The sequence below is a fragment of the Semicossyphus pulcher genome, unplaced genomic scaffold, assembly GCF_022749685.1.
Source record: "Semicossyphus pulcher isolate SPU_LCO1_2020_fin unplaced genomic scaffold, fSemPul1.0.p SCAF_19, whole genome shotgun sequence".
In the NCBI taxonomy this organism is placed as follows: Eukaryota; Metazoa; Chordata; class Actinopteri; order Labriformes; family Labridae; genus Semicossyphus; species Semicossyphus pulcher.
In genome coordinates, this window is record NW_027211692.1 from 14,612,550 (window position 1) to 14,625,086 (window position 12,537).

The 12,537-nt window shown below is 41.1% G+C and overlaps 1 protein-coding gene across 1 annotated transcript in view; it reads right to left on the reverse strand.

Annotated features, from left to right (window-relative positions):
* Nucleotides 1-413: 413 nt before the first annotated feature.
* drd2a (dopamine receptor D2a) overlaps nucleotides 414-12,537 on the reverse strand; it is a 42,487-nt gene continuing 30,363 nt past the window's right edge. The window contains exons 4-8 of the mRNA XM_069668281.1: nucleotides 6,665-6,801; nucleotides 4,161-4,369; nucleotides 3,041-3,127; nucleotides 2,392-2,779; nucleotides 414-1,912 (exon numbers count right to left, since the gene is read on the reverse strand). Of these exons, the coding sequence (XP_069524382.1) occupies nucleotides 1,716-1,912; nucleotides 2,392-2,779; nucleotides 3,041-3,127; nucleotides 4,161-4,369; nucleotides 6,665-6,801 (1,018 nt within the window). The 3' untranslated portion in view covers nucleotides 414-1,715. The remainder of the gene's footprint in view (nucleotides 1,913-2,391; nucleotides 2,780-3,040; nucleotides 3,128-4,160; nucleotides 4,370-6,664; nucleotides 6,802-12,537) is intronic.

Here is a 12,537-nt window from a genome sequence, read left to right on the forward strand (position 1 = left end):
AGGTAAGGCTTTGCAGCGGCCTCCTTTCTGTGGGTCGGATTTTTGACGAGCAGCGGACATTATGGTCGTTCTGGATAGTGCAGGTTACATACAAGGACTTTAAAGTATAACTTCTAAGTCTTCTCACTATTTTGGAACAAAACTGTGCAGTAATGTTTAAATTAAGTCACATTCTCAGGAGCAATGGGGAAACGTGTCTTACATCCTTGATGCTCCACAGCGCCCCCCCTTTGCATTGTTTTTGAATTTGCAGTGTTTCTTTCAATGGAAACTGTTTAGGGAGCTGCAGCGCGATTGCCCTTTGTTGGCCACCGTAGTTATTTATACATTTTGAAAAACAGAATACCACAAACAATTTACAGAATCAGCATCGGGGCAAACAAGCACGCATGTGTTTTGGTCATTAAAAACATTTTTATTCAATAAAAGACTTAATTTTCTTGTCTAGATTTTAATATAGGACTTTACAATGACACATATCTATAATCTAACTTTAGCAATAGAACTCTATGGCTGATATTCATCAAAACATTACCATACCTTTGCTGATAATAATGTCTTTGTAGAACTCAAAGTACTGCAGGTTTGCCTTTGCCTTCTTCTTGCCATCAAACACACACACCTACCACACACACACACACACACACACACACACACAGATGCTCTGCTCCAACTATCTTTTCACTTTTGCCAAGTTTGCCTCATTCTTTCTAACAAAAGACCCCGTGGAGCTGCTTCAGGGGTCACACACATCCACATGATTATACCTGGAAGCTGCACAGCCCACATACAGGTCATTATTTTGCCCCGAAACAACTCCACTGCAGAGTGACTCCCAGTAAACAACATTACTCAAACTGCAAACCAGAGCTGGAAACAAGAGCGAGGCTGCTGAATACGGACCCATCATTTGTGTGTGTGTGAACACACACTGAACACTGATTGATATTCATGTGGCACCTCAGTGTCTCATCACTTCATTTATTGGACATCTTTTGTCATTTTTTGTTAAACATACATTTCATGAGAAGTCAAGTAGAGGAGCAGTGTAGCATGCATCACATTTCCATTGCAGGCATATAATCACATAAATGTATTAAGAAACTCTATGTACAGCAAATAATAATATTAATAATGATCTCAATAATAATAATATAGGATTTGTCAATTTATAAAATTGCAAATATGTGTATATTGGCATAGCCACATTATACAGCATCGTCTCTTTAATACACATTCGGATCATTGATAGGTTTTCAGATTAGGGCTCACGTATCAGTCCTAACACTGCAGTGAACACTGACTTGATATCTAGAAGATCTGCAGAAAATATTCAGCATCGAAAACAGAACGTACACACACAATAAATAGCAACTTGTATGTGTGTGGTATACACAGATGGCCCCTTACGTGACAAGCACAATGATTTTATAGAACAATGGTACAGTTTCTCTTTTCTCTTGTTACAGACATTTCTTGTTGTACATTCAGCGATTTGGAGAACAGGGACTCCACGAACATTTCACATTAAGAGCCAACACGCCCGTCAATAAGACACTGTCAGTTTTTTCAGTCACTCAGCTCCATGACTTTAAAAAGCTTGCTCCTCCCCCCTGCGGTGCGTTTTTTTTATTTTTTCCTTAAACAGGATGAGGTATTTCCCGAGAAGAGATGCTTTTATTCATCGCTCCTCCCTCAGTCTGATCAGACACAGTTCAGCAGTGCAAGATCTTAATGAACGCCTTTCTGAACTCCACGTTAAAAGTGGTGTATATGATGGGGTTGACAGCGCTGTTGACGTAGCCCAGCCAAGTGAAAGCATTATACATCTCAGCGGGGACCTTGCATTTGGTGCAGTGGGTGTTCAAGATGTGCGTAATGAAAAATGGCAGCCAGCATATGATGAAAACACCTGAGGAGAAAATGGAAATATTAGGAAATATGAAGGTGAAGGTGGTTCTAATATTAAACACTCAATTATGGAGGACATTTAGAGGAGTTGGATTCCAAAATATGAGCGTCGAGAAGATTTCTTCTCGTTGCATCACTGCCTGACTTGTTTTCAGGCTCGGGTTTTGAGGCTGTGCCAGAAAAATTTGACGTACAAATAAAATGCAGAAGCAGCTAGAGCCCTTTGACAGCTGGGAGCTTGTGCACAGAAATACAGCTTTATTGAGTGTAAATTACAGGATTAGCTTGAATGCAGGAATGAATATTTGGTCTTGCTAAGTTTTAACAGAGTCCCTGGGTTGTCTTGCATGTGCAAAGATGATAAGAAAACATAGTTATTGCTAAATGTCACTCTACCAGCTCTACTTTGAGTGCATGCTCACATAAAACAACATAAACTTTCATCTTTTCAATAATTCAGTGACAGGTGAATCAACCTACCAAGCACGATGGCTAACATCTGCGTTGCCTTCTTCTCCTTCTGCTGCGAGATCTTCCTCTTGCTCATGGTCTTCACGGAGCTCTGAGTCTTGCCGTTCGGTAACGCCTGCGTCTGGAATGCTTTCGTCACAACAGGCGCCGGATCCCCGAGGGCCTCCTTGGTAGGATCTCCATTCTTTTCTGCTTTGTGGCTGTCCTCAGGCGGAGTGGGAGGTGTGGAGGTGGGGCTAGCGTTGGCCTTGTTGGGCATCAGAAGCTGGTGGCTGGTGGCTGGAGTGTCTCCGAGAGCACACTGCGGCTGCTGCTTCTGCTTCTGGCTGCAGCCGCTGTTGTTCAGCTCGTCCAGCTCCAGATCTTCCCCCTCGTGGACTCCGTCTTTGATGAATATCTGAGCAGGGTAAGGTTGAGCGGGAAAACATGGAGTCAGATGGTAATCTTTTCATTTGGGTTATTGCACAATGGCTGACATTTAAAATAATAGGCAATAAAAAGGCAAATAAAGGCGCATTGAGTCTTTAATTTAAGCTTGTTGCGCTCGTAGAAGCAGAAAAGGGATTTTTCATGCTATTTATTGACTGAGAAATCAAAAACAAATGTATTTTTTAGGCAAAATAAACTGCAAACAAAAGAACAAGGAAATAGCACTCACCACTTTCTTCTTGTTGACAGGGAAACTCCCGTTAGATTTAACAATCATGGTGCACAACCTTACATCCTCTGGATGAGTGCACTTATCCTGCAATGAAAACAGCTCTGTCAGTCAGGGAGGAAGTACAGTGTCAAAGCAGTACTGACGAAAGGGCTGTCTGAGCTCAGGTCCCGCTGCCTGCCCGGTCAAACGAGGCTACATGGAGCTCTGGCACTTAAAGGATGTTTAGCAAGAATCTGACCTGCAACTTCATCTGTGAGTCCATTAACGTGACAGTGTGAGCTCATCGTGATGACATGATCATCCAACACTTGTAAGTGAAACTTTATTTAAATGAGTTCGGCGTCAATATGCAGCAATATATAAGGATTTCACACATCATTAATGTGTTGGGGGCCCAGTAATTTGAGCTCTATATTTCCTTATGAATGTTATGAATGTTGTCCCTGACCTCATTCCATAACACACACACTCATGCACACACACATACATTGTAAAGCCGTGCATGAACAGGAGTAATGTAGTGCACTGGATCAAAAGCATTACTTGGCTTCCTGTGCAGAGCCCATTGAGTTTCACTGTGTCAGTAAAATCAATAACCAGAATAGCAAAAGGTCATTTGAGGGCCGCCATTATTAAAGCTGCGTGACGGCTTTTGACACCAAAACGTGCCAGTAAATGAAACAGTTAGATTAAAACTGGTCTCCTCACTGGAACCAGTTAGTTCATTTACATACAGAGGGATAGAAAACACTTGAAATGCTTTAGCTGTAACCGAGCCGTGCCCCTTTAATGTCTCTGTCTGTTGTTTTTCCAGAGAAAATCAATCCTCCTCTCGTCGTGTTGTTTCCCTTTATGGTATGTTGTTACGTAATACAATGCCTGTCCATACAACCATCGAGTAGAATTGGGTCGAGAAAATTATTGATTGCAGTTTCATGAAGAAACGAGTGAGCTCAAAGGGCAGGAGATTTCTTATGTTCTGGTTGAAATACACTCTTTTTACAATGATCATAAAATAAAGACAGATAAAAAGCTTCGGTTTTATAAACGTGTAAATCAGTCTCAGCTTCACATTGCAGCCGTAAAAGTGTGCAGCCATATTGCTTTTACAGCTCACCTTCAGAGAGGTGGCCAAATCGGGGTCAGCAGCTTGACACACGCGCTGCTTCGGTTTGGTGTTGACGCGTTTCCTGCGCTTCCTCAGGACCACATAAATCTGCACGTAAACCAGCAGAGTGATGATGAAGGGGACGTAGAAGGACACGATGGAGGAGTACACCACAAAGGCCGGATTGGCGATCACACAGAGGGACTCGTCACGAGTGGCTGTGGAGATAAGCACAGGGACACTTCATTTTTTTATTGTAGGGATAGTTTTGTTCAAGTGTTCAAGTCAATGTGACTCTTTCTACATTAAAATAGGTAGACTGGTTTGACCTTGCAGCTAAGAACCTTATTTATGTCAATCTCTTGAAAATTCATCCAAAACTGTGACCACTCATACACTCTTCACACTTAGAGGTCATTCTACTCACAATTTTCTCCCCCTTACTCTCCCCCACCCCATTCGCCAAGACCACTGCATCCTTTTTATTCCCACCTACCTCACTCAAACCAGCCTTATAACTAAGTGAATGTGCTTCCCTAGGGCCTTTCATCTGGTGCCAAATATAGATTTGAGTCCCTGAACTTGTTGCATGATAATTTATATTTGACTGGTTCACTTTTGAAGTCTCTGACTTTTTTAACTCCCTTCACAGCAGAACACACACACACAGGCAGCAGTCTTTAGACAGAACCGTCCTGTCTGTCCAACTTCTAGACTCCAAAACCAAAAAGGAACAAGTAAACTTCAGATCCTAAAGGCAGCTTCAGATAAGGCCACAATTGTTGCCACAAAGGCTTTCACAAAAATGTAGTCGTTTTCATGGATACTGTAGTTGTCTCTGTTATTGCATGCAGCGGCGTGACTACCATTGATGCAGGTAATGCAACTGCGTAGGGGCCCGCAGCAGCAGACGGCAGGGAATCGGATGGACGGGCTGTTTTAAAGCTGCATTTTTACACTTCGTTGCTGACATTACGTCGTTGACGTTATGTTACATCTGATAATGATATTGTGGAATTGAAGTCGCTGCTGGTGAGCAGCGCAAAGGGCCACTGATGGCTAATCTATGCATTAGTCATGCTGTATTCACTTGTCATGATGGGGGAAAAAAACATGAGAACAGCACTGCTGAGCTTTCAGGCGCTGTCCCTGGTGCTGAATTTGTTAACTTGCAGAAACAGGTATCTGAAACAGTCATTAACATTCAAGTTTATGATATTCTTTCAAATTTATTCAGACTAAATTTGAATGTGAGAGTGAGGATGTTATTGTAACTGAGCAATCTGTGCTTAAGGGCGGGGGAGAGGCATAGGCGAGGCACGTCGCAAACCGACGAGCAGGCAGAACATTATGATGCATTGTCACTGACAGGGCCCACTTTTAGCCTTGCATTGGGGCCTGGTGCTGACACGTTATGCCACTGATTGCATGGTTCATGTAAACGATGTGCAACTGTGTGGCTGTGGCTCAAGAGGAAGAGCGGTTTTGGGGCGACGCAATTTTACATCTGAAATTCTGTTTACTTGTTACTAGCTGGGGATTTGGGTTTGAACAAAGTAGGCATTATGGGAAATGTAGGATCTATTTTTTGGGAGTTTGATCCATTCTAGTACGACTGAAAGTCTGGATATCTTAGTCTTAATTGTGACCCTGACAAGCCACCCACATTAATGGAAGGCACTTAACTGCTGAAATGTCCCTTTTATTAAGATCCTTTATGCTCGTGTTGAATTGGCCTTGAGCACGTCAATGAACCCTGAGCAAAAATGCACACACAAACATGTGACATTGTGTGTGTGTGTGTGTGTGTGTGTGTGTGTGTGTGTGTGTGCATGAGGGAATGAGAGGTACACTGTAAAGCACTTTAAAAGCATTATATAGAATGCTGTCCATTTACTACACAATTCTGAGGCAGTTATATTCTTCATTTTAAAAGGCAGAGACACTTTTGATAAACTGGCTGTCCCTACACAGCTCTAGACCTTCGCCCAATGCTAACAAAAAATTGAAACATTTCAAATATGCGTTGCTATAGCTTAGAAACAAATCTTTATTGCTCCAGTTACAGTTGATCCTGCTTGTGGCCTCTACTTTTGTGTTTTCGCCCACTTCTGCTTGCTGTTACCGCTGCTCACTTGAAAGCCATTGTGTGGTTCACAAATATAACTGAGGGTCTGAGGCCCAGCAGGATCGACCTCACGCCGGAGCACTCAAAGGGATGAGTGGAGCTTCAAAGATACAGGAAGCGAGCCGCAGGGGCTGGTCAGCAACAAGCCTTAAGAGCTCTTAATCGAAACCTGCTTCAACTGTACGCCTCCGTTAAACCCCCTGTTCTGTGAAATAAGCAACCTAAAGTCCCACTCAATGTAAAGACTTTACTGTACTGTGCAGTGGAAGCAGCCATTAATAATGCAGTACAGCACCACTAACACTCTGCCAATTAAATCACACACTACGTCAGACATTTCTGTATCAAAGACCGTATGGGAGACGTGAATCAAACTCTGTCTTACCTGTGTTATTCAGGCCGAACAACAGCGGACACGATATGGCAAACGACAGCACCCACACCACAGAGATCATTACTGTGACCCGTCTCCTGGAACTGTAGCGAGTGTTGTACAGCATTGGCATGGCGACTGCTGTGTAGCTGTGAGGGGTGAAGGAAAAAGAGCCACTTTAGTTTGAATGGATAAAAACATGACAACTTTTTACTTTAGACTGTAAAAGTTTGACAAGTTAGACAACATTTTTTGTTTGTATATATATATATATTTAATCATCCCTGTTGTTAAGTTTTGTATGTAATTGACTTTAATAATTAGTTAGCATGTCCTGTTTTATTTTGTAACTCACTCTCCCCTCTTGTGTATGTCGCTTTACTTCCTGCCTTTGTCTGTTTTCCCGCCTTTTTGATTGTTTGCCCCGCCCCTTATTGTTCTCAGCTGTGCTTGATTAGCTTCACCTGTGCCTGATTAGCCTCAGCTACCCAGTGTTTCTGGGCCCCTTTGTGTTTACACCTTGCTTCTCGTGTGGATAACTTTTCATACTTTTAGTGTTTTTATGGAACTTTTTAAATGGATATTTGATTTTTTCCTCCTCCCCAAGGACTCCTCAATTACCGTAAGCCTTTATTCTGTTTTAATTGCTTCTCGCAGTCTTTTTTGAGTATTCCCGAGCATGATACATGCCATGTATGTTGTCATGGACTGTGCAACACACTGTACCTGAGTTAAATAAGCCTTGGGTATTGAAAAGCCTCCTATTGTCTCCACAGTTATAATGTGGAGCGCTGGTGCTAGGCTTAAAAATATGCGCATTTCCGAATGAGCCTTTCATTGTAAGGAGGATCTAGTCTTCCCATGCCCCTGTATCGTAATGATATTCTTGGCTTCACTGAAATGATAATGGTAAAGTTCAGATGATATAAAGGAGGGAGTTTGAAATGCACATCCAGCCATGTGCATGTTGATCTTTGTTGAGCTGGAGTACAAGCCACCATCAAGCCGGACAACAGCTACGAGAGTGGAAAAAATGTGAGTTACGTGTTAAGCAACACAGAACAGAAGTCCATACAGTCCGCTACCGCTGTGACATCTGACAACGAAATGTTACAATGTTAATTAAAGGGCCTGTTAAGATTGTTCAATGCATTTAAAATTGCACTTGCTTTCTATTGTTGGCTATTTATTTACATTAATGTAAAAGTGTTGGATAGTAATGTTCTCTTACAGGCATATAGCCTACTATTTCCGGGCCGGGAGGTCCGTGTCAGACGTATGTCTTTTTAAAAATATATAATTTGCGAGTACTCAATTACTCATTCATGGTGTAATTAGATTACTCTGATATTAAGATGACTGGAAATGCCCATCCCTAGTCACTACTCCTGCTCTGTAACTTGTTCCCCATTTGGTTGCTCACTGTAGCTTTAAGCTACTCCTTTGGCCAACAGTTGGTAACTCAGATGATGAAATGTACCAGCAGAGACAGTGGAAAAGAACAACACAAGCTCCTTAACAAGCACAAAAAACAGAAAATGTTTATTAAGTCGGCTCAGTGAATGTTTCTTTGAGGAAGAAAGTACATAAAAGACTTTTGTTAGGCCTCAAGGCTACACACAATGTGTTTTGGAGAAAAACACTGAATGTCACAATGTTCACAGGGTTCCTTTTTAAGGACATCTATATCCACAAAAAACATAATTTTAAAGTGATTCAAGGGCTGCGTTTCTACTCAACAGTATCAATAAATGATTACATTTGTATTATCATAGCTCAAATCACTGGAGATAGAGGACACACTCGGAACGTCCTTCCTCAAAGCAGGATTATCATGATCATATATTGTGTCACACTGAGAAGATGACTATGGAAAGCTGTGCATTTGTGTAAACAGTTTTTTTTTCTCACACTATTTTTATGTGAACCAAGGACTGTTTATATAGATGGACGACACGTCTCCTTCTGCTCTCATTGTACAAAACTGAAGCCAAAATATCCCCCGTGATAGGCGCTGCCATCTTGAGCTAGTGACGTCATTTGGACCCAGAATCTGCACATTAGAGATCGGTGGGTTGAGCCGCCATTGCCACTTCCGCTAACCAAAACACACACATAACTTAACGAAAAAAACCCGGCAAGGATCCTGCATGCCGGCGTATTTAACAGCAGAACAGCTTCTTTGTGTTGGTCTGAGGTTAACGTTCACAGACATGTAAACTTCAATGACTGTAGTGATTGTTTTAGTTACATTTCCTCTTGCCGTTCCTCCTCTACTCTGGAACAGATCGGCTGCAGGAGCCGTATTTGTCAACAGAGCTGTCAATCATCCTTTTTACAGCATCAAATGACTAATTAAAAATAAACTTTTCAGAAAAATGAACACTTGGACGTAAATCAGCATGATAAAAACTAGCTATAATGGCAGAAACCATGTTTGATGAAAATGTATTTGGCGTGTGTTTTGATTTTATAGTTTGACTCATGTCCCATCTGTTAACATGGAGGAGGCGGGCTTTATGACCAATACTGCAGCCAGATATGTTTTGGCTTCACTTTTAGGGAGCTGTCATGTCATCCATCTTTTTATACAGTCTTTGATGTGAACACATTCAAGTAAAAAAAAAATAATATATAGAAAACGCAAAAAATCATCTCCCCTCGCTATGCGTCACTAAAGTATAAAGCGAACTTCTCATGACTGTCTTGTAATATATTTTAGTCCACATTGTGACTCCCTGAGGACATTATGAAAGGGACGTGTCTTGTGATTCTTTTTTGGCAACACAATTGGAGTTCTGCTCATTGGCTTGTGTATCTTCATCTCACCTCCTACACAAACACAATGTCTTAGGCCCATTAGCCTTCTGCTTTGAAGAGGATGTGAGGAGCTGTTTGTTTGGCCATTGTTGGAGGGCGACCTAACTCTTATTGCTATTTATGTTTCATCTTTGTAACATAAGAGACACCACCCTCATTTCTGCCCTGGGAGTTGTGTCACTCGTGTGTGCGTGCACCCTGAGTGCATACACCCAGATTCACAAAACAGAGCCCATTATATGACCGCCTCACAGTTTAATCCACTTTGCTGAATCAGTAGACAAAGAAACAATCCTTTGATGTAAATATTCCACAATCCTGCCTGGAGCTGCGGAATAGATAAAAGAAAGCTGGAAATTTGTCTGTGACTCTTATCTGAACTTTTACAAATCAACCCGGACCCTGAAATGAATCACAGGCGGAAGTAAGTCTCGATTCTGTCACACTCATCATTTCCGTGATTCGTCTCCACGCGTACACAGGCAGGCGGATAAATGATATCTAAATGTTAATTTTAATGCTGCTCCTCGCTGCTTGTAACATTCATTTGAAAAACATACAGCTAAGTACCATGGGACCAGTCATGCTAATAAGCTTTTCTCCACATATGACACATTTGCATTCACATCCAATCACTGCAATGAGAGTTTGAACTGCATCCGTAGCGACTATTTATTTCTCATGTGGATTTAAGATGAAAATGCAGCCGAGCAGAAAATCATGCAAATGTAAACGTGATAGAATTCTATAAAAAAGGTGTGATGTTTTGTCTTTTGTATTCTTCAGACGCGTCGTATTTAGAATAAACCACTTTAATACATATTCTGCTTGTCAACAATACATGATTACTTCCTGCTATCTTTATTAAAAGCTCGAGCTTTACATGCCTTTCAAAGACCAGCTTTAGTGTTTCTGTTTCCATCAGCAGTTCCTCGTCTACTTTAATAGCAACACTGTCATTTATCACAGTCATGAGGCCGGTTACACAAATAGATACGTGGATTTTTTGGACGAGGCATTAATGTATCCCAGGAGGGGGTATTGTGACAGAACAGTCGCTGTCTTGAACTTGGGTTTTAAATAGCACTGTGCATTGTTGTATTTATAAGGCCCGGAACAAAGGTTTCGATTCACTTTCACAGCTCTTATAGCATCTTTTTCAGCCAAAGCAGACCGCTGTTTCCAACAAAAGCTCTAAAACTGCACTGGAAGGTACTTACACTTACACAAACAGACACAGATAGCTGGTGAGCAAAGTGGAGTATTTAGTAGGTCCACATACCCTCCGCAGGTGTTGGAAAAGATCAAAACAACTAAAAACAGCAACATTTTATCTTTATATTTTACAGAAGCCCATAAACACAGCTTTATATCAATGTTTATTTTGCTTAAAGCGGCTGAATCTGTAAATATGCTATTGTTTGATTTACCTTCTCTCATTATTAATGGGCAGCTTCACACCACGCTGTGAAGTGTTTTTCACTGCCTCTGGTTGAAAAGTTTCAAAGCGGTTGCACTTCTGACCTGCGGCTATTCAGCATCACAGATGAACCTGCAGTCAGAAGTGTTGTAAACACTCCAGTCAAATCTAGTCAACCTGAGTATGTACAGCAAGTGCCCCCGCCTCTGTCCTTAGACCCCTACTATTGAATAAAGAACTGCCCTAAAAGCCCTTTAACAGGGACAAAATGCAAAAACAGGTATGCCACAGTGTATTGACCACATCCAGGAGTCACTTCAGCTAATCAAGGAGGTCCACAGAACAAGTATTTTGCCTCAAAGCAAAAAGTGATATAAAAATATTATCCTTTTTAAATAATGTTTACCTCTGTATTAAATATTTATGTTGGCCTTCATGCCTGCAAAGGATGACCTTTGACATTTAGGTGTTCTCTAACTCTCTTATGGGAGCTTAAGAAAATATATTTTGGGGGGTATTAAACTAAACTGAACACAAACTCTCCCCTAGTGTTGATAAATAGAACACTGGTAACACTTTATTAAAGGGCCCATATCCTTTGAATGGATATTCTCATATTTTGCATGGGTTTCACATTTTTGGGTGTTTATTGTTCACAGTGAAAAAGTGTTTTTCCAGAATGACATTTTAAAAAAGGTCGCCTCTGAAACGGGTCTTTCTGAACAGCTGCAGGTTTCTACGTAGAACCTCGCTTTGTCGTCATTCACCGTCATTCACCTCAGGCTGCCTTCTTGCACTAGCTTGTAGTCAAGTCTTTCAACTTACCATTCTGATACCTCCTGGCGATTCTGGCTTGTACATTTAAGGCCGAATAACCGATCCTAGAGCAGCCATGTTTTCTACATCTTTGGAGTGACAGTGCAGGGCGGCTGCTCCCGTGTCACTCCAAATACTGTCAGCCAATCGTGGCTAAGGTCTAACCTTTGAATGGTAGAACGGCTTGTTCTTTTCAGGAGGAAGTAGAGGCTCCGAAAAATATTTAAATTAAATATGTAAACAATTTTTTAAATGACACTTCACCAACATGATTCACAAACATATTAGAATAATAGAAAATTGATTGCATAGCTAAAACATGTCCCTTTTAAGGTACACATATTAACTAATAACTCGTTGCTTATAGGCGTGCATATTAGTAGCTGTTTTGTGTTAATTACTGTTCCTCATAAAGCACCTTAGTTTCACCTCTCTTTTTAATAAGATCAGTTATCGAGTCCTTTTGTGTATGTAATTTTATTTTCACTGTCCATTTACACTAATTGTTGGCTGTATTATAATTTTAGGTTGTTTCATGTTTTGCCCAGGCACTTCTGCAATTGGTTGTTAAAGTCTGCAGCTGTTTGTGAAGAAGTTCATGAAAATAGTGTGAGTCGGGATAAAAGTCTAGGAATGAAACTTATGAAGGTTGTTCTGACAATATGCAACACTCCACAACCTTCCCATGACATTTAATTCAAGGTGTTAATTGGATTCCGCTTATTTTTCCTTATTGTGTCTCCTGTAACATCTGGAATCCAGTAATTAGGACAGGTATGCACTCGTATGTATTTACATAACATAAAGGCGTTGTTATGTGATGTCTAAA